This window comes from Chrysemys picta, chromosome 7, assembly GCF_011386835.1.
Source record: "Chrysemys picta bellii isolate R12L10 chromosome 7, ASM1138683v2, whole genome shotgun sequence".
NCBI lineage: Eukaryota > Metazoa > Chordata > Testudines > Emydidae > Chrysemys > Chrysemys picta.
In genome coordinates this window covers 129189939-129209572 of record NC_088797.1, presented here as the reverse complement: position 1 = coordinate 129209572, position 19634 = coordinate 129189939, and the positions used below count along the sequence as shown (strand labels likewise).

Here is a 19634-nt window from a genome sequence, read left to right as displayed (position 1 = left end):
GCTGGGCTGGGTTTGTCCCATACATGCCCTGATGAGGTGTGGACTGGCCCTCTGCTCTTGGAGAGTTTTTGCCTGGGCTGGTTTTAAGCCATGAGGACACATTTTCAGCCTCATAACTATATATAGGAATAACCTATAACCTTACTAACACATTGCTGTAACAAGAATTACTATAACATCAATGCTCAGTGCATCACGAGCCTTCCGAAGACACCCGACGTGACAAACTTTGCATTAGACACCACACAATCATATTATAAAGATGAACATGGGGTTGCAGGGTATTCTCCCGAGATACACAACACCACACTGGTCCTCTGGCTTTCTATTTTCTCAACCTTTAGTAACGCCCGGTTGTTAATATGAAAGGCCTACTGGGCCTGGAAAACTAAACCAAGGAAAACTCTGCAAGTTCTGAATGGAAGCTCAGAACCCTGAGAGGCAGAAGCAAGGCGCTTGGACCCCTTCAATTTGACTGATTGCATAGACCTGTGCAAGTCTGATATAACCCATCCAGTTAGAGACTGACCTCATTCATTCTCAGACTGCCAGCTCTTCAGGGCAGGGAGCATGTCGTCACACATGTTTGTACTGACTCTGACACAATGGGGCTGCCTTCTCATGGGGACTTGGGGGAGCAACAGGAATCTGAATACTCAATAAGACGACTTCCCCAAGAAAGGCTGGTTGCAGAGTAGCAGCCGTGTTAGTCTGTATCCGCAAAAAGAAGAACAGGAGTACTCGTGGCACCTTAGAGACTAACACATTTATTAGAGCATAAGCTTTCGTGGGCTACTGCCCACTTCTTCGGATGCATAGCTAAGAAGTGGGCTGTAGCCCACGAAAGCTTATGCTCTAATAAATGTGTTAGTCTCTAAGGTGCCACAAGTACTCCTGTTCTTTTTTCAAGAAAGGCTGATGCTTTGGGAATGACGAGAACAGATGCAACAATCTCCCTTCAGCTACCCTGGGGGTCAGACACCACAAATCAAGCAGAAATAAAAGGGGCGACCTTGTATTCACTGACTGCTAATTAGATGCACTCTTGGTTTGGCTCCTAGTCTGGGATGACAGCCCCAGGATGCCAGGCAATGAATAAACACAGAGAGACAGGCCCAGTCCTGAAGAGCTTACAATCAGAAGAGGCGACAACAGGTGGATGCAACAAGGAGCACATGCAACATGCCTGGCTCCCAAGAGTGCTTAGAGAGAGTGTGTGGTATGTGGTATAGCTAATGGAATCTGATTCAGGACCTTCATGGTCCACATCAAACTATGGAGACAGCTGCCAGGCAGAGCACAGCGCCTACCTACCTTTACGCTTCAGAGACATTAGGGACCGAAAGAATCCAGAGGCTGTGCCAATGCCACCGGGCAGCTTGGGCTCCTCCTCCCCCATCAGCTGGGCCAACTCTGCTCCTGGCAGGTCGATGAGCCTGGTGATGTTGCTGACCACCAGCTCTGTGAAGACTTCAGGCTTCTCATGCCGCAACTTCTCCACAAAGAAGTCAGGGTTGAAGATGACTGTTTGCCCACGGAGGGAGGAGTCATTGCAGATGACAAACCTGCAGATGGCATCACTGGGAAAGAAAAGACAGGTGGTAAAACATTTCCTCCAGAATTCACTCGTACAGCCAATGTCCCCCCAAATCCCAGGCCTCCTGAGCAACCTCACGCTGGAAAAGACATCAACTCGCACTGGAGCTGCCAGTGTGTTCTTCAAAACCACTGCCTATCCCATGCTTGCTATTAATCAACAGCATGCGTAGCGTCAGCGAAGCTGGGACAACAGCTCTTCTTGGTTTTGTTTTTTAACATTATAATTAACAACTGTACCCAAGACAAGATGCACAAAACAGTACAACTGTCTCACAACTCTGTCTAATGAACCTTGCCAGCAAGATTTCAGATCACTAAATGCCTCAGGGTAGAAATCTCAGAGAAAGGGAAAAAGCCCCAAAAGCAGCTATTTTAATCATTAACCAAACTTTAAACCTGAAGGCTCTAGTCACACTACCAGAGCAACTGTCACTTGTGACAGTGAGCATATCCCCAAAGAATATACACCAGGTAACAAAAGCACAGCCACGCATGGAATGCTACAATGCAGCCTGCAACTACCTTTATCTTTAATACAAAGCAAGGCCCACAGAAACCGCGTGCCCAAATGTACTCAGATCAAGATTAGGGACTAAACACTGGGACTGGATTCTCCACTAGCTGCACCTCTTACCAAAGACAAGGGCAGTTGGAATTGGCTTGATTTTATCTCAGGCGCTGCCTACATGCTCATGGCAAATTACTAGAGGGGCCCTACATTTAGGCAAAGGCGGGGTGTCTGCAAGGTACACATACACCTCTGACAGTCAGCATCCAGACAAATATCAAGACTTTCCTCTAGCTTTCACAAAGGTTCAAACTGGTAGCACAGCACCAAATGTGCACAGACATTTAATTCCCCAGTGGGGAGTGTTAAACATATTTTTTTCTGCTGTAAACCAATAATTACAAATAGCAACGAATGGAGAAGACAGAAAAAAAATCCCATACTACACACAGAAAGGTAACCTCAATCTACAATCTATTGTCTCCCTGTTATTTGTGAGCTTCAATAACTATGTGAACTATATGCATCTGTGACGTTATTGACATGAACTGTGACCGTATAGATCATTGTTACAAGCAAGGTCCTATAGTGGCACCAAATCTTGTACAAAGGAGGTCAAGTGGGGTGTCTATGGAAAGGTTATGATTTGCTGGTTATGATTATGATATCTGTATACAGGTATCATTTTGTATCTAATGTTATAAGTATTGGCTCTTGTGACGTTATTGATATAATCTGGGACCATATAGATCACTGTTGCAACCAAGGTCCTGTAGTGGCACGCAAATCTTGTATAAAGGGGATCAAATGGGGTGTCTAAGACAAGGTTCTGGTTTACTGGTTATGATTATGCTGTCTATATGTGTGTATCACTTTTGTAGTTGAAGTTATGAATATTGGCTCTATACTGTCTGTATTTCAAACTTAGGCTATGCTGCTGGGTGACATCCCAGACAAACTGGTGTTAGCTCTGCCTAGCCTGCTTGATGGCCCATTAAGGACCATCAGCTATACAATGGACCCATTGAGAGAAGGCAGATACGCCTTGTAACTCAGCAAAGTATGCAGGGACTGGCCCATGTGACTCCAGACTCCATTTTGTTGTAATTTTCCACAGTAAGAACAAAGAGGTGTTCTTACACCTGGAAAAGACTATATAAGGCTGATGCCTCATCTCCATCTTGTCTTCAATCCTGCTTCATACCTCTGGAGGAACTTTGCTACAAGCTGAAGCTTTGAACAAAGGACTGAGGACCCATCCCAGCGGGGGATGTATTCCAGAGACTTGATTTGAACCTGCAGTTTATTCCATCGCTGCTGCAAGCCTGAACCAAGAACTTTGCCATTACTGTATGTAATTGATTCCATTTAACCAATTCTAACTCTCATCTCTATCTTTTTCCTTTTATGAATAAACCTTTAGATTTTAGATTCTAAAGGATTGGCAACAGCGTGATTTGTGGGTAAGATCTGATTTGTATATTGACCTGGGTCTGGGGCTTGGTCCTTTGGGATCAGGAGAACCTTTTTCTTTTACTGGGGTATTGGTTTTCATAACCATTTGTCCCCATAACGAGTGGTACTGGTGGTAATACTGGGAAACTGGAGTGTCTAAGGAGATTGCTTGTGAGACTTGCAGTTAGCCAGTGGGGTGAGACTGAAGTCCTCTTAGTCTGGCTGGTTTGGTTTGCCTTAGAGGTGGAAAAAACCCCAGCCTTGGGCTGTAACTGCCCTATTTGAGCAATTTGTCCTGAGTTGGCACTCTCAGTTGGGTTCCGCCAGAACCGCATTGTCACAGCTCTATCCTGTATTTCAAACTTGTGCTATACTTCTGGGCGACACCCCAGACAGGTTGTTATCAGTACGGCCTCGCCTGCTTGACGGCCCATTAAGAACCATCAGCTACACAACTGACCTACTGAGAGAAGGCAGAAAGAAGAACAGGAGTACTTGTGGCACCTTAGAGACTAACAAATGTATTAGAGCATAAGCTTTCGTGGACTACAGCCCACTTCTTCGGATGCAGAAGTACACAAGTCCTCCTGTTCTTCTTTTTGCGGATACAGACTAACACGGCTGCTACTCTGAAACCTGAGAGAAGGCAGATACACCTTATGACTCAGCCAGGCAGGCAGGGACATGCCTATGGACAGAACTCTGAAGCTTTCAAGCCATATGCTGGGCAGCTTGTGTTTGAAACAAAGGAAGCACAGGCCACATGACAAGAGACTATAAAAGGCAGCTGCATCTTCTCCATTTTGTCTTCAATCCTGCTTCTGACCTCTAGAGGAACTATGCTTGAAACTGAAGCTCTGAACAAAGGACTGAACGACCCATCCAAGCTGGGATGTTTGTACTCCAGAGACTTAATTGGTTTAAAATCAGCAGTAATCCCATCAAGCCTGAACTAAGAACTTTGCAATTGTTGTATGTATTTGATTCCATTTAACCAGTTTTAACTCATCTATATTTCTTTCTTTTTATAAATAAACCTTTAAGTTTTAGATTCTAAAGGATTGGCAACAGCATGATTTGTGGGCAAGATCTGACTGGTATATTGACCTGGGTCTGGGGCTTGGTCCTTTGTGATCAGGAGAACCTTTTTTCTTTTACTGGGGTATTGGTTTTCATAACTATCCATCCCCATAAGGAGCAGTGCTGGTGGTGATACTGGGAAACTGGAGTGTCTAATGGAATTGCATGTATGACTTCTGGTTAGCCAGTGGGGTAAAACTGAAGTCCTCTCTGTTTGGCTGGTTTGGTGTGCCTCAGCTAGTAAAGGAACCCCAGCCTTGAGATGTAACTGCCCTGCTCTAAGCAATTTGTCCTGAATTGATACTCTCAGTAGTGTCCTGCCAAAGAAGAAGTGAGGTTTTTACTCACGAAAGCTTATGCCCAAATAAATCTGTTAGTCTTTAAGGTGCCACCAGACTCCTTGTTGTTTCTGCCAAAGGCAGTTTCTCGTTACAGCATTTTTGACCTAAAAGGCAGAAAAAACAGTTACCCACCTTTTCAATAACTGTTGTTCTTCAAGATGTGTTGCTCATGTCCATTCCATTCTAGGTGTGCACGCGCCCACGTGTGTGGTCAGCAGAGATTTTTGCCTTAGCGATATCTGTAGGGCCAGCCATGGCACCCCCCTGAGTGCCGCTCTCATGTGCTGGTGTATCAGGCACCCTATGCCTTTTCGGTTCCTTCTTGCTGACAAATCTGACAGAGGGGCAAGAGAGTGGGTAATGGAATGGACGTGAGCAACATCTCGAAGAACAACAGTTATGAAAAGGTAGGTAACTGGGTTTTTTCCCCGAGTGCTTGCTCATGTTGATTCCATTCTAGGCGACTCACAAGCAGCATCAATCAAGGTGGGCTCAGAGTTCAGTCTTGCAGCTTGCAGCACTGCTCTGCCAAAGTTAGCGTCATCTCGAGCTTGCTGGGTCAGTGCATAATGAGACGCGAGTGTGTGGACGGACGATCAGGTAGCGTCTCGACAGATTTCCTGGCTCGGTACCTGTGCCAGGAAGGCTGCCAATGATGCCTGTGCCCTAGTTGAGCGTGCCGTCACTATCGCTGGCGGATGCAGGCTGAAACCTGTGATCCAGGATGAGATCCTCTGAGCAGACATTGGGCAACCCTTCATCCTGTCTGCCACTGCAACGAACAACTGCGTTGACTTATGAAACGGCTTGTTCTAGCTATGTAGAAGGCCAGCGCCCTCCGGATGTCCCAGGTGTGTAGCTTGCATGCCTCATCTGAGGCATGAGGCATTGGAATTAAGACTGGTAAGTATATGTCCTGGCCAGTATGAAATTGGGAAATGACCTTGGGCAGAAACGCCAGGTGTGGGCACAGCTGGACCTTGTCCTTGTAGAAAACCATACAGGGTGGCTCTGAGGCAAGCGCCCTGATCTCAGACACCCTACGGGCCGACGTTATCGTGACCAGGAATGAAACCTTCCAGGAGAGAAGCAGGAGAGAGCAGGGAGCCAAAGGCTCAAAGGGAGATCCCATGAGCCTTGACAGCACAAGATTCAGGCCCCAGGAAGTGAGGATAGAGCCACTCCAGACCCTTCAAAACCCCCACGCCGTCCTATGGTGGGCGAAGATAGACCGGCCTTGGAACGGAGGATGGAACGCTGAAATGGCAGCCAGGAGGACCTTGAGGTGCAGCAAATAATCCAGGATATCCTGCAGCGGGGCCTCCGAGGCCCGAATACACCACTCCAAGGTCCAACATGTGAACCTTTTCCACTTCGCCAGGTAGGTTGTCCTGGTGGAGGGTTTCCTGCTGCCTAGCAAGACCTGCTGAACACGGGTCGAGCGTGTCCGTTCATCCGTGCTTAGCCACGCAGTAGCCAAGCTGTCAAGTGCAGCGCTGCCAGGTTCAGGTGCAACAGACTGCCGTGGCTCTGGGACAGCAGATCCGGCCGATGTGGCAGTTGTAGTGGGGCAGCTGCTGAAAGGCTCAGCAACATGCCGAACCAGTGCTGACCCAGGGGCCACCAGGATAATCTTTGCTCTGTCTTGCTTGACTTTCACAAGGACCCTGTGAATCAATGGCACTGGCAGGAAGGTGTACATCAGCAAGGTATAGCCCTGAGATACTAATGTCCAGTACCCAACAGTCCGAGGTGACCCGCAACCAGGCCGAATGGTAGGGGTGAAGGCAGTTGAAGAAAGAAAACGGTGGAGCTGGGGAATTGACTGGGGCCTCGTGTGCTCGCTTCTGACCTCCAGAATGGTTTGCCGGGCCACGCTGCTCAGGTGAGCGGGAGGTGGAAAGGCAGCGACAACCAAACCCAGACAAGGCTGCCAAGACCTTGGCGGCGGAGGTGGCCGGAACTGCTTGCGCACCGACTGTGGCGTATGCATGCCCAGTGAGCAAAGGGTGGACCTGGTGTCTTTCAGCCCATGGAGTCTCACATCTGTCTGGTCAGAAAAGAGACCATTCCCATCGAATGGGAGGTCTTGCATGGAGGTCTGCATCTCCTGGGAGACTCCGGTGGTCTGAAGCCAGGAGCTGCACCTCATTACCACCGCGGACGCTACCACCCTGGCTGGGGAGTCCGCCGCATCCCACGCCATCTGGAAGGAGCACCTGGCCATCGCGGTGCCCTCCTCCATCAGAGTATCAAACTCTTAAGAGTGGGTACTGCCTCCTCTGCCTCCGGGCACGCCTCTTGCATCGAGCTTGGTGCCATCGGTGCCATCACCTGCTGCTCCGAGGCGGAGGCAGACAAGCGGAGCGAAGGGGCATTGCCATGACCGGCACTCCCCACATGTTCCAACAAGGCCACTGGCCGGGCTGCTACTGCACCGATGCGGCCTCGGGCGCCCATTTACGCCGTTGGGGTCTAGGTGAGGGGCTAACTCTCCCTTCTGTGCCAGAGGAACTGCCTTTCAGAGACCACGGTGGGGCTGTGAATGCCTGGGTCTGTTTAGAGACCACTGTCATTGGAGCCTGGTGCCCAGAACGAGGGGACCGATGTCAGAGCCGGGGGGACTGGAGATGGAATGGAGAGTGCTTCCACGTCGTAGGCGACTGGGATCAAGAGAGGGCGACTGGCAGGAGGGTAACTGGTACCGGTAGTAAGGAGGCGGGCGCCTCCCTCTATGCAGTCCACATCAAGACGGGGACTGTGATCGTGGTGCCAGTGATCAAGGGTGAGCCCCAGACAATCTGGGCAGTGGCTCCAGTTACCTGTGGCGCGGAGGTGGAGAGCAAGTCATTGTCTCAGGGGATCGGCGGCACTCCACCGCTCCCAGAGGAGCTTTAGCAGCTGGCTCTTGGGGAGCCTTTGCCGAAACCTGCGGCACTTGCTGTGTCGGCGGTGCGGGAGCACACCAGGACATTGTTGTCAGCAGGAGTGTTGGTCCGATATCATTCACAGGAGTCGGAGGAGAACCTTTCATGGGGATAACGGCTCTGACGGGAGAAGGCCGACTGCGTGGCTCCAGGGTAGCTGGGAGGCCCGAGGTGGATCCTTTGCCCAATGAAACCTGGCTCTTCTTTCCTGGCGTCGGGGAGCCATGCTTCCTCACCTTCTTTTTAGGCACGGTGCTGGGCAGAGGTCGGTGCTGGCAGTGCACTTCGCACCGATGCTGAGGTGCTCAGCAAATCCTGCCGGGATGGCTTGGCGGCCAGACGGAGGCTGGACTCTATGAGGAGAGCCCATAATTGAATATCCTGCTCCTTCTGTGTGCGGAGCTGAAAGTTCTTACAGATACAAAAACAACAAGGAGTCTGGTGGCACCTTAAAGACTAACAGATTTATTTGGGCATAAGCTTTCGTGAGTAAAAACCTCACTTCTTCGGATGCATAGCACTTGTCTTTCGTGTGTGCCTCCTCCAAGCACTTGAGACAGCTGCTGTGGGGGTCACTCACAGGCAGAGACCTGTTACAGTCTGCGTAGGGCTTAAACCTGGGAGACTGAGGCATGCTCTCTCCGGGGCAAAGTCCCCACTGGGACTCTACTACCAACTATGAACATGCAACAGCTACTGAACACTAACTACTAAAGAATTAACTATTTACAAGGCCCAAAGGCACGAAGTCAGAAGATGAAAACTGCTAGCCCTTGGTAAGCAAGGAAAGGCGCTCTAACCAACCACCATGGGCGGTAAGAAAGAACTGAGAGGGTGTAGGGCTGGCGGGCCTGATATACTGGCACATGAGCATGGCACTCAAAGGGTCGTCACAGCAGGTCCTATGAATACCACTAGAGGCAAAAATCTCCGATGGCCGCGCACACCTAGAATGGAATCGACATGAGCAAGCACTCGAAGGAGGACTGGTGTCATAACTAGGATACGTGACCTGAATAAGTGACAAGAGAACTTGGGACTTAGACTCCACAGTGGAAAACACTTGCTGGAATCACTGTAAACCACGGACTTGCAGCCAGCACTCTGCAATTTGTGCTGAGTGAGAATCCCAACAGAAACCCTCTCTGCTGTCACTACTACACAGGTGTGATGGGGGCTATTTTGAGAGAATAGTGGAGACTGAAAGGATGCAAGGCAGATGAGACTGGCAGAATCATCTCAGTAACAAGCTGTGAGAGGTTCACAGCTGCATTCTGTAGGGTAGCCTAGGCAGCGTGCTACTGATTCCAGTATCACTTGATAGGTGCAACAAACGGCTGAGAGACCCAAGGACTTAAGACCAAGATGGAGCAATTCAGTACCAACTGCCAAAGACACCTGCTGATTGAGCTCCCCATACTCACAATGTTACAAGGGTTTAAAAACCTCACACAAGTGCCAATTCTTCCCAACAATGTGGAGCCAGAGCTCTGTCCTGAAATCCGTAACAACCCACTTTGATCCAACACAAGTCCTCCTGCTGACTGTGAAGAGTTACAAAGAGATCTCACAAAACTAGGTGACTGGGCAACAAAACGGCAGAGGAAATTCGATGTTGAGAAATGCAAAGTAAGGCACATTGGAAAACACAATCCCAACTATACATACGAAATGGTGGGCTCTAAATTAGCTGTTCCCACTTGAGAAAGATCTTGGAATCATCATGGATTGTTCTCTGAAAACATCTACTCCATGTGCAGCGGCAGTCAAAAAAGCTAAGAGAATGGTAGGAACCATTAGGAAAAAGATAGATAATAAGACAGAAAATGTCAATGCCACTATATAAATCCACGGTATGCCCACATCTTGAATACTGCATGCAGTTCTGGTCACCCCATCTCAAAAAATATTAGAATTGGAAAAAGTACAGAAAAAGGTAACAAAAATGATCAGGGTATGGAACAGCTTCCATAGGAGGAGAGATTAAAAAGATTGGGACTGTTAAATTTGGAAAAGAGACGACTGAGGGGGGATATGATAGTGGTCTATAAAATCATGAATGAGGTGGAGAAAAAAAATGTTTTTTACCCCATCACATAACACAAGAACTGGGAATCAACCAATGAAATTAATAGGCAGCAGGTTTAAAAACAAACATAAGGAAGTACTTCTTCACATAACACACAGTCAACCTGAGGAACTCATTACCAAGGGATGTTAAAGACCAAAAGGGTAAGTGGGTTCAAAAAAGAATTAGATAAGTTAATGGAGGATAGATCCATCAATTGCTATTAGCCAAGATGGTCAGGGATGCAAATCCACGCTCTGGGTTTCCTTAAATCTATGGCTATCAGAAGATGGGACTGGATGACAGGGGATAGATAATTCCAATGTCCTGTTTTGTTCATTCCCTCTGAAGTGTCTGGCACTAGCAACCGTTGGAAGACAGGATGTTGTGCTAACTGGACCATTGATCTGACCCAGTCCGGCCATCCTTATGAGGTGGTTTATTATTTAGACCCAGCTATCCTGCCTGCAATGATCCTTGCTCTGTTATTCACTCACTAGCAGTTTTTGTTCCCCACACAGTAGATATGCAAATACTTTCTAACAGCTACATCAAGCCACACAAACTATCTGCTCCCTTCACTGCTAATTACGTCTCTAGATTCACAGAGAGAAAACCCACTGCACTAAAATCAAATCTCTCCAACCTAGAACCATCGACAGGATCACCAGGCATATTCCAGAGGTTAGTTTCAGTAAATTCAATAATGCCTAAAGCAAAAACAGATAGAAAACCAAATCTCTTACATGAATGCTGAGAGCTTTTGGAGAGGCATTGGGAAGCAAAGACACTGAGAAAAGAACTTGCTCCTTGTTTCCAACAACAAAGACACCCGCCTGCCCCAGCACAGCCTATGCAAATTCCACGCATGCTACAAGACACAAGGGCGCATTATTTGGTCTGAAGGGCCCCCTAGGCACACACTGGGCATCAGCCGTCATGCAGAGACAAAAGTGAAAAGAAAAGCTGGACAAACTGATTATGTCACTTCCCAAAGGTCAGTGTAGCCAGAGTCTCATGGCAAACAATTCTATCTGCACGGAAACTAGGGATATGAATTAGGGATACTTTGGGCTTAAGTAATGTAACTAACAGGAACCTACCAAATGGTCCCCAGTTTAACCCATCTATACGACAAGTGAAGCCATGTCACTAGGTCCCCTGTCTGGGTTGAAGCATGGTTCCATTTTGTAGTGATTACAGAGCCGTCACCATGTCTCTCAATCATGCTAAAGCCATATCCTTGGACCAGTGATGGACAACCTGCGGGCCGCATGCGGCCCGTCAGGTAATCTGCAGGTGGGGCACGAGACAGTTTGTTTACATTGACCGTCCGCAGGCACGGCCGCTCGCAACTCCAAGTGGCCGCGGTTCGCCACTTACAAATGTAGATTTGTTTTGTTTTGTTACAGAACTGCTCTCAAAAACAAAACAATGTAAAACTTTAGAGCCTACAAATCTACTCAGTCCTACTTCTTGTTCAGCCAATCGCTAAGACAAACAAGTTTGCTTACATTTACGTGAGATAATGCTGCCTTCTTCTTATTTACAATGTCACCAGAGGGTGAGATCAGGCATTTGCATGGCACTTTTGTAGCTGGCATTGCAAGGTATTTATGTGCCAAATATGCTAAACATCCGTATGCCCCTTCATGCTTCGGCCACCATTCCAGAGGACATGCTTCCATGCTGACGCATGTTAACTCTGTTAATTCAATATTAATAATGTTAATGCCCGATGAAAATTAGAGTAATTTCTAATGTCGCCATAATAAATTGATTTAGGGAAGCCCTAATGAACTTTCTTAAATACAGGAGACACATTTAGGTACCAAAGGATGTGAAATACATCATCTTCTAGTCATTCCACTACAAAAAGCAACAGAGGGTCCTGTGGCACCTTTGAGACTAACAGATTCATTCCACTACAGGTTCTTCCATTTTTTTTTGTCCCTCTTCCCCATGTCCCGAAATCTGGTATGAAACCTGTCTGACCCTGGAACTTTGTCTCCGGACATTCTCGTTCCTTGATTCTTGTTCTGGCACAATCTCAGTTTTCTGAGATATTTCTTCTTCCTCCCTGAAGAAAAATATGCCTTTGTGGCGTCTGTGTCCCCATCTTCCTTTGTGAGGACCCAGGCAAAGAATCCATTACATTTTTCTATTTAGTATTGTCTGCGTCTCTCTCAACCCTTGATATCTCCTAGTGACTTCACCGTTTCCTTCATTAGCCTTTGTCTTCTATGTTCTAAACATTTCTAATTTATTACATGTGGAGTCTTTCTTCCATTTTCTGCCTAATTGTGTCAAACTTTAACCCTTTTACTGCTGAATGTTATGGCATTCCCACTGTGCAATGACTCTGATGGAACCTTGGCACTTCATTAAGAACCTAGGTAGGAGGTACACAGCATAGCACTGGAGATGAACTTTTCCCCATCTGCCAGGTACATCAGATAGCACTCAAGTGGTTAACTTCCTTCTGGCCTTCCAGCATCCCAGTTTTTACCCCTCTCCTAGCCAGGAGGGTCTGTGCTCCATGCCTTCCATCACTGCTTGCAAATGGTTCCTCTCACTCAATTCCTGATTTACCCATGTTGACGTTCTGCTCTGGCTTTACATTGTCTGGGCTTGCTTCTAACTTCACAAACACAGATTTTACACTCATGTAACTCCATTAAGTCAATAGCACTTCAATAGCACTTACTTCTCGTGTATCCCACTATAATGGCAATGCTCAGTCGCACATCCCATCTCTTTCCTGGAGACATTATCCCATTTGTTTGCTTCCCAAACTTTCTTTCCACAAACTCAGTAACCATAGTTTAGGTCTCACTTTAGTCCTGATCTTCAAAGACCTCCATAGGATTGACTCAGGGATCAACTCACCCTGCATGATTGTGACCTCTGACAACAGCTGCTCTCCACTGAAATAATGGAACCGTTAACCCCTAGAGTGAGACTTGTGTGCCTGATAGCTTTTTCTGCAACTTGTCCATAATTGTGGGACTCACTCCCAGGAGGTGCTGGGCTCACCATGAATCTTCTGAGCAAAATTAGAGCCTACTGCTTTGTCCAAGCTTTCTCCATAACAACAAAACCACCCCCCAACCAAACATTAAAACCTTGGGGTAATTAGGGGGAGGAGAGTAGGAAAGGAGAACAAGCCATTTGTTCCTGTATTGTGTACTTTGAGATGATGTAAGGCACTCAGATACCATGGTGATGAGTGGTCTATAAAAGCAGAGATGAAAGAAAACCTAATTGCAAACAAGGCAGAAAATAGAAACAACATGTCTGAGCAAATGCCTGTCTCCCCTTTGCTGCTGTTCTGTGAACTGTGTGTAGGTGGGGCACATCCAGTCGCCCTGTTTACCCTGGGTATAGCAGGCAGGAGCACTGGGCTTTGTCTGAAGGTTACCCACTCTGCGGTGTTGCAGATTAACAGATTTATTGTGTGCAATGCCTATGGGGGCTTTATTTCTGTGCAGAAATGGGGTCCTGCTTTACATTTGCATTTTGATTAGCAATAACGATACCCAGGCATCTGTGTGTGCGAGGAAGGGTCACTAATAAAGTGACCTTTATAAATTAAAAGGCCCATTGAAGTCCAGGAATAGGAAATTGGAGGCGGTTTCCAGCTGTGCCAGTCAGAGATGGACAGGCATCCAGGGAAACATGGAACGGGGAGCAGAAAATGGAAGAACTGCAGATGGGTTCATAGGAATGGGTAATAAGTTATTGCAAGGGTGTTTTGGGAAGGCCTGTGATGAGGTATGCAAACCCCACACTGGACAAAGGGTTAAGGAGCTGCTCTGGGCTCAGCCAGCCCTGCCCCACCTGCAAGAGATGCTCAGGGAGCCGAGAAGCGCAGCTCAGCTGGGGATAGGTCTGGGAAGAGAGCCCACCTGCAACTCGCAGCCCTTGAGATACCCCCTGGGAGGGAGGCATTTCCTTCTCTCTCTCTCTCTCACATTGACTCCCTTTGTTTGTGTTAATTCCCCTTGTGTTGTTTATGGACAATGCCAGATCACTAGGCCAGGCGCCACACGAGTGCAAACCACCACCTATGCCAAAAGCCCAACTGGCCACTATGAAAGCTGGCTAGGGGAGTGCACTAGCAAAGTCCAAGGCAATGGTGGGCAACCTGCGGCCCATGGGCCGCACGCAGCCCGTCAGGGTAATCCACTGGCGGGGCCCAAGACACTTTGTTTACATTGATCATCCGCAGGCACGGCTTCTATGTTCCTATAGAGCAGGGTGGCCAACCTGTGGCTCCGGAGCCACATGCGGCTCTTCAGAAGTTAATATGCAGCTCCTTGTCTAGGCACCAACTCGGGGGCTGGAGCTACAGGAGCCAACTGTCCAATGTGCCAGGGGGTGCTCACTGCTCAACCCCCTGGCTCTGCCACAGGCCCGGACCCCACTCCACCCCTTCCCGCCCCTCAGCCTGCCATGCCCTCACTCCTCCCCCTCCAGAACCTCCTGCACACAATGAAACAGCTGATCGGGAGGGAAGGGGAGGCGCTGATTGGCGGGGCTCCCGGTGGGCGTGAGGCGCTGGGGGGAAGTTGATAGGGGGGTTTCTGATGTATTTCTGTGGCTCTTTAGCAATGTACATTGGTAGATTTTGGCTCCTTCTCCAGCTCAGGTTGGCCACCCCTGCTATAGAATATCTTATTTTTCTATATACACATTTAAAATATAAATATTTAGTAATGTTTACATAGATTATATTTATAAGTTCCTTGGAACAGGGACAAGCTTTCTGTTGTGTGTCCCAGATGCCTTGCACAATGGGGTGCCAATCCCCGACTTGTATTTCTAGAGTCTACCACAATATACAAAAATCATAATGGAAAATGCTTCCTTGCCCTGCTTTCCTCACATTTATTTAGGATACTCTAATTTCAAAGATAAAATGTTGTACAGGCTTCAGATTTCCCCAATAACTCATCTTAGCCAATACCCAAAAGTTTACAAAGTCCCAGAATTTAGAATAGTCGAGTTATTGCTATAATCGGTCATAATCAAATTGAGTTTCATCAGTTAAAGCAAACAGACCTGACAAGCATCATCGACCACACTCTGCTGTGGATCTAGAGACGTACAGAAAAGTGCCCTTACTTGGGAAAGTCAAATTGTCTGTTGCTTTAATCTGCTCGTTAACTACAGCAACGCGGGGTATCAACTAACACTGCAATGGCAAGACTGGTTACGGCTGACATAGCATTTTCACTGACCTCCGCTATTCAGGTGCTTAGAACTTTCTGAAAGAAATTGACATTTTAGAGTGAAGTTGCTCAGGTTTGGTCTGAGCCCAGAAGTTACTTAGTTCTTGAAAAACGTTACTAAAAGTCCATTTGCCCCCGGAGGGAAAAGGCAGCTGCTTTACATCAATAAAGTCTAAGGAAAAGGGCAAAACAGGAACATGGGAGGGAACTGCATAGTGCACTGTACTGCTCCTCCAGCCAGACTGAACAGTGAATAATCTGTTTAATGCTTAAACTCTCCCTTTCTATGTAACCTGATGTAGTTCACACAGCACATGCATGTGCTATAATCAGATAATTAAAAACCTGATTGTAACGTAGCCATGCAATGGGGCAAAGATAATGCTACTAGGGGAACCTTAACTCTGACTCCCTGGATCAGGGGTCGGCAACGTTTGGCACGTGGCTCACCAGGGTAAGCATCCTGGTGGGCCGGGCCAGTTTATTTACCTGCTGATGCGGCAGGTTCGGCCGATCGTGGCCCCCACTCACCGCGGTTCGCCGTCCCAGGCCAATGGGGGTGGCGAGAAGCAGCACAGGTGAGGGATCTGCTGGCCGCAGCTTCCTGCCGCCCCCATTGGCCCGGGACGGCGAACCGCGGCCAGTGGGGGGCCGCGATCGGCCGAACCTGCCGCGTCAGCAGGTAAAGAAACTGGCCCGACCCGCTAGGGTGCTTACCCTGGCGAGCCACGTGCCAAACATTGCCGACCCCTGCCCTAGATTGCTGTGCAATGAAAGTCTCACCCTTCATACCACTGTGGTGCAACATTTTGCATTTAAAAATGAAAAACAGCATCAATTTCCTCAGCTTTCAGGGCTGCACAATCTTTGTAACTGGCTCTAATTAAAACCCTTAGAGAGGCAGAGCTGGGAGGCAGGCTTGGGCCCAATCCTGCTTTCACAGACATCCATCCAAACTGGCTCTTTCCAGGGAACAGTAGCATTCACTCCCTCTCATTGTCTAATTTAGGGGTCTCCAAAGTGGGTGCGCAAGAGGATCCTTGGGGGTGCACAGCAGGAGGAGCGCTTTTTTTGCTTCAACACTTAGGGCGGGAGTTCGAGCGGCCTTTTTTTTTTTTGCTTTGGCAAAAATGGTATAGCCGGCGCGGCAGGGGGTGTGTGCTCAATTTTTTTTTTTTACTGATGGAGGTGCGCGATCAAAAAAGTTTGGAGACCACTGGTCTAATTGAATGGCAAGTAGCCAAGCAAGCTCAAAATGATGTGGAGACACACTGCCTCCTTCAGAAGGGAGGGGCAGGCAGCCGGAGCACGGGGATATACACCACATACACCAGGGCACATAAGAACCCTGGCTGTTTGCATCAGTCACAGGATTTAATCTCTCACCTTAGAGAGGCCATTCCTCGGATGAACAGGATTTCCATAGCTTCGATGCTGCAACCTCTACAAATAATTCAAGTTGTGAGTTTTTAAAGAAAATATGTTTGTTCTAGCACTCTCGGGGTGTGACTACACTTGTGGTGGCACATCGAGTCCAGACACTGCGTGCCCAACAAGCACAGGTATAAAGAGCAGGGTAGACAGCGAGGCACAGCTTAGGCAAGTAGAGTGCGCTACATGTCTGAACCCACAGGATAAGTTTATGGAGGGGATGGTACGATGGGATAGCTTAATTTTGGCAATTAATTGATCTTTCACTACTAGTGGTAAATATGCCCAATGGCCTGTGATGGGATGTTAGATGGGGTGGGATCTGAGTTACTACAGAGAATTCTTTCCTGGGTGTCTGGCTGGTGAGTCTTGCCCACATGCTCAGGGTTTAGCTCAGATGTAGGCAACCTATGGCACGCGTGCCAAAGGCGGCACGCGAGCTGATTTTCAGTGGCACTCACACTGCCTGGGTCCTGGCCACCGGTCGGGGGGCTCTGCATTTTAATTTAATTTTAAATGAAGCTTCTTAAACATTTTAAAAATCTTATTTATTTTACATACAATAGTTTAGTTATATATTATAGACTTATAGAAAGAGACCTTCTAAAAACATTAAAATGGATTACTGGCACGCAAAACCTTAAATCAGAGTGAATAAATGAAGACTCGGCACACCACTTCTGAAAGGTTGCCGATCCCTGGTTTAGCTGATCCCCATATTGGGGGTCGGGAAGGAATTTTCCTCCAGGGCAGATTGGCAGAGGCCCTGGGGGTTTTTCACCTTCCTCTGCAGCGTGGGGCATGGGTCACTTGCTGGAGGATTCTCTGCACCTTGAGGTCTTTAAACCACAAGTTGTGGACTTCAGTAGCTCAGACATAGGTCAGGGGTTTGTTACAGGAGTGGGTGGGTGAGATTCTGTGGCCTGCGTTGTGCAGAAGGTCAGACTAGAAGATTATAATGGTCCCGTCTGACCTTAAAGTCTATGAATCTATGAGTCTATACCCTACCCAGCTTTCTACACATCCAAGCAGCACCTCCCTCATCTACACTGCTAGTTTTAGTAATGTGGTGGTCCGCTACCAGAGCCTGCCATCTCCACCCTGCCAGAGCCTTTCCTTGCCGCAGGGACAGGCTCCAGCAGCTATGCAGACATAGCCTTTGAAAGAAAACTGACTGCTCACAGCTCCCCCTTCAGGCTCAGAGCTTGTCTGCAAGAGAAAGCGTTTCCAATACAATATTGTATGTTTTTCTGCTATAACTATCCCGAAACTACACCTCCACCACTTTGTTTATGCTGGTTTAAGCAACTTCTCATGTGAATAACTGCATCCACACCGTTCTGCACTGCTTCTGAAATAGCCAATCAGATATCCCATGGTGTAATGTTCTAGCACTAGACTCTATGCATTCTGGGATTTTTCTTGCAGCGTATTGTGAGATACCAACCAGAACCTACAGGAATTCTGGCACTCAAACTCCCATGATTCCTTTCTTAGTACCCCATATTTCATCTGGTCTTAGTAGGCCAGCACCCTTTTCAAACTTGTCAGACAGCATGTAGGAAGCACTGCTGAGCACTGCAATCCTGACAGGCATGCTGGATGCAACAGGATGCTCCCAATGTATTGGCGGTCATGCAGCCAGATGGCTTTGAATGAGCTGGGAGACAGCCATTGCATAACATTGCGCAGATATTGCTGGAGGAGAAGAAACCGAGTAGTTACTTCTGCATGACATTGTCCTAGAGCAGCTTCACTCCACCTTTGTGTTTGGCCACCCAGCACCAACTGGTGGGACAGGACATTGCTACAGAACTGGAATGACCACCAATGGGGCAGAACTTGAGGATTTGGAATGCTATTGTCCTTGAGATCTGGGCAGAGCTCACGCCAGAGCTGAGGCCGCAGAACACCAACGTGCCAGTTCCCATCAGTATGGAGAAGTGTGTGGCCATCATTCTCTGGATGTTAACACACACGCACAAACACATACACACACACCCCAATTGCTATTGATCAGTAGGCTAAACAGTTTTGAGTTGGTAGATCAACTCCTGGGGCTGCTGTCACGGAGGTTTGCACTGGTGCTAAGAGGGTGCTGCCGCCTTAGTTACAAAGCTGAGAAATGCACAGGAGTTGATGGATTTATAGGATTAGGGTTCCCAGATTATGTAGGGGCTATTGATAGGACCCACATGCCTGTAATTTCCTACCCCCTCAAAAAAGACCAAATACACCACATCAGGCCTCGGCATTCACCAACAGAAAGGGGTATTTCTCTAATGGTGCAGACAGACTGATCACCATGACAGCTCGATGGCTAGTTGGCAGTCGACATCAAGCAGAGTGCTCCAGGGGGTCAGTCCTGGGGCTGGTTTTGTTATAGACTCCGACTTTAAGGTCAGAAGGGACCATTATGATCATCTAGTCTGACCTCCTGCACAACGCAGACCACAGAATCTCACCCACCCACTCCTGTAACAAACCCCTGACCTATGTCTGAGTTACTGAAGTCCTCAAATCGTGGTTTAAAGACCTCAAGGTGCAGAGAATCCTCCAGCAAGTGACCCGTGCCCCACACTGCAGAGGAAGGTGAAAAACCCCCAGGGCCTCTGCCAATCTGCCCTGGAGGAAAATTCCTTCCCGACCCCAAATATGGCGATCAGCTGAACCCCGAGCATGTGGGCAAGACTCACCAGCCAGCATCCAGGAAAGAATTCTCTGTAGTAACTCAGATCCCACCCCATCTAACATCCCATCACGGACCATTGGGCAGATTTACCTGCCAATAATCAAAGATCAATTAATTGCCAAAATTAAGCTATTCCATCATATCATCCCCTCCATAAACTTATCAAGCTTAGTCTTGAAGCCAGATATGTCTTTTGCCCCCACTGCTCCCCTTGGAAGGCTGTTCCAGAACTTCACTCCTCTGATGGTTAGAAACCTTCGTCTAATTTCAAGTCTAAACTTCCTAATATCCAGTTTATA

The 19634-nt window shown here is 47.9% G+C and overlaps 1 protein-coding gene across 4 annotated transcripts in view; it reads right to left on the bottom strand.

The window, feature by feature from the left end:
* The window catches only part of ARHGAP19 (Rho GTPase activating protein 19), a 54068-nt gene that overhangs the window by 22903 nt on the left and 11531 nt on the right, over positions 1-19634 (bottom strand). For 3 of the 4 annotated variants that reach the window (XM_024100434.3, XM_024100431.3, XM_024100433.3), the window contains exon 2: positions 1315-1580. In XM_024100434.3, coding sequence (XP_023956202.3) covers positions 1315-1580 — 266 coding nt within the window. Of the gene's footprint in view, positions 1-1314; positions 1581-10724; positions 10876-19634 lie in introns of those variants that run through there. The other variant, XM_005289384.4, reaches the window with a different exon arrangement.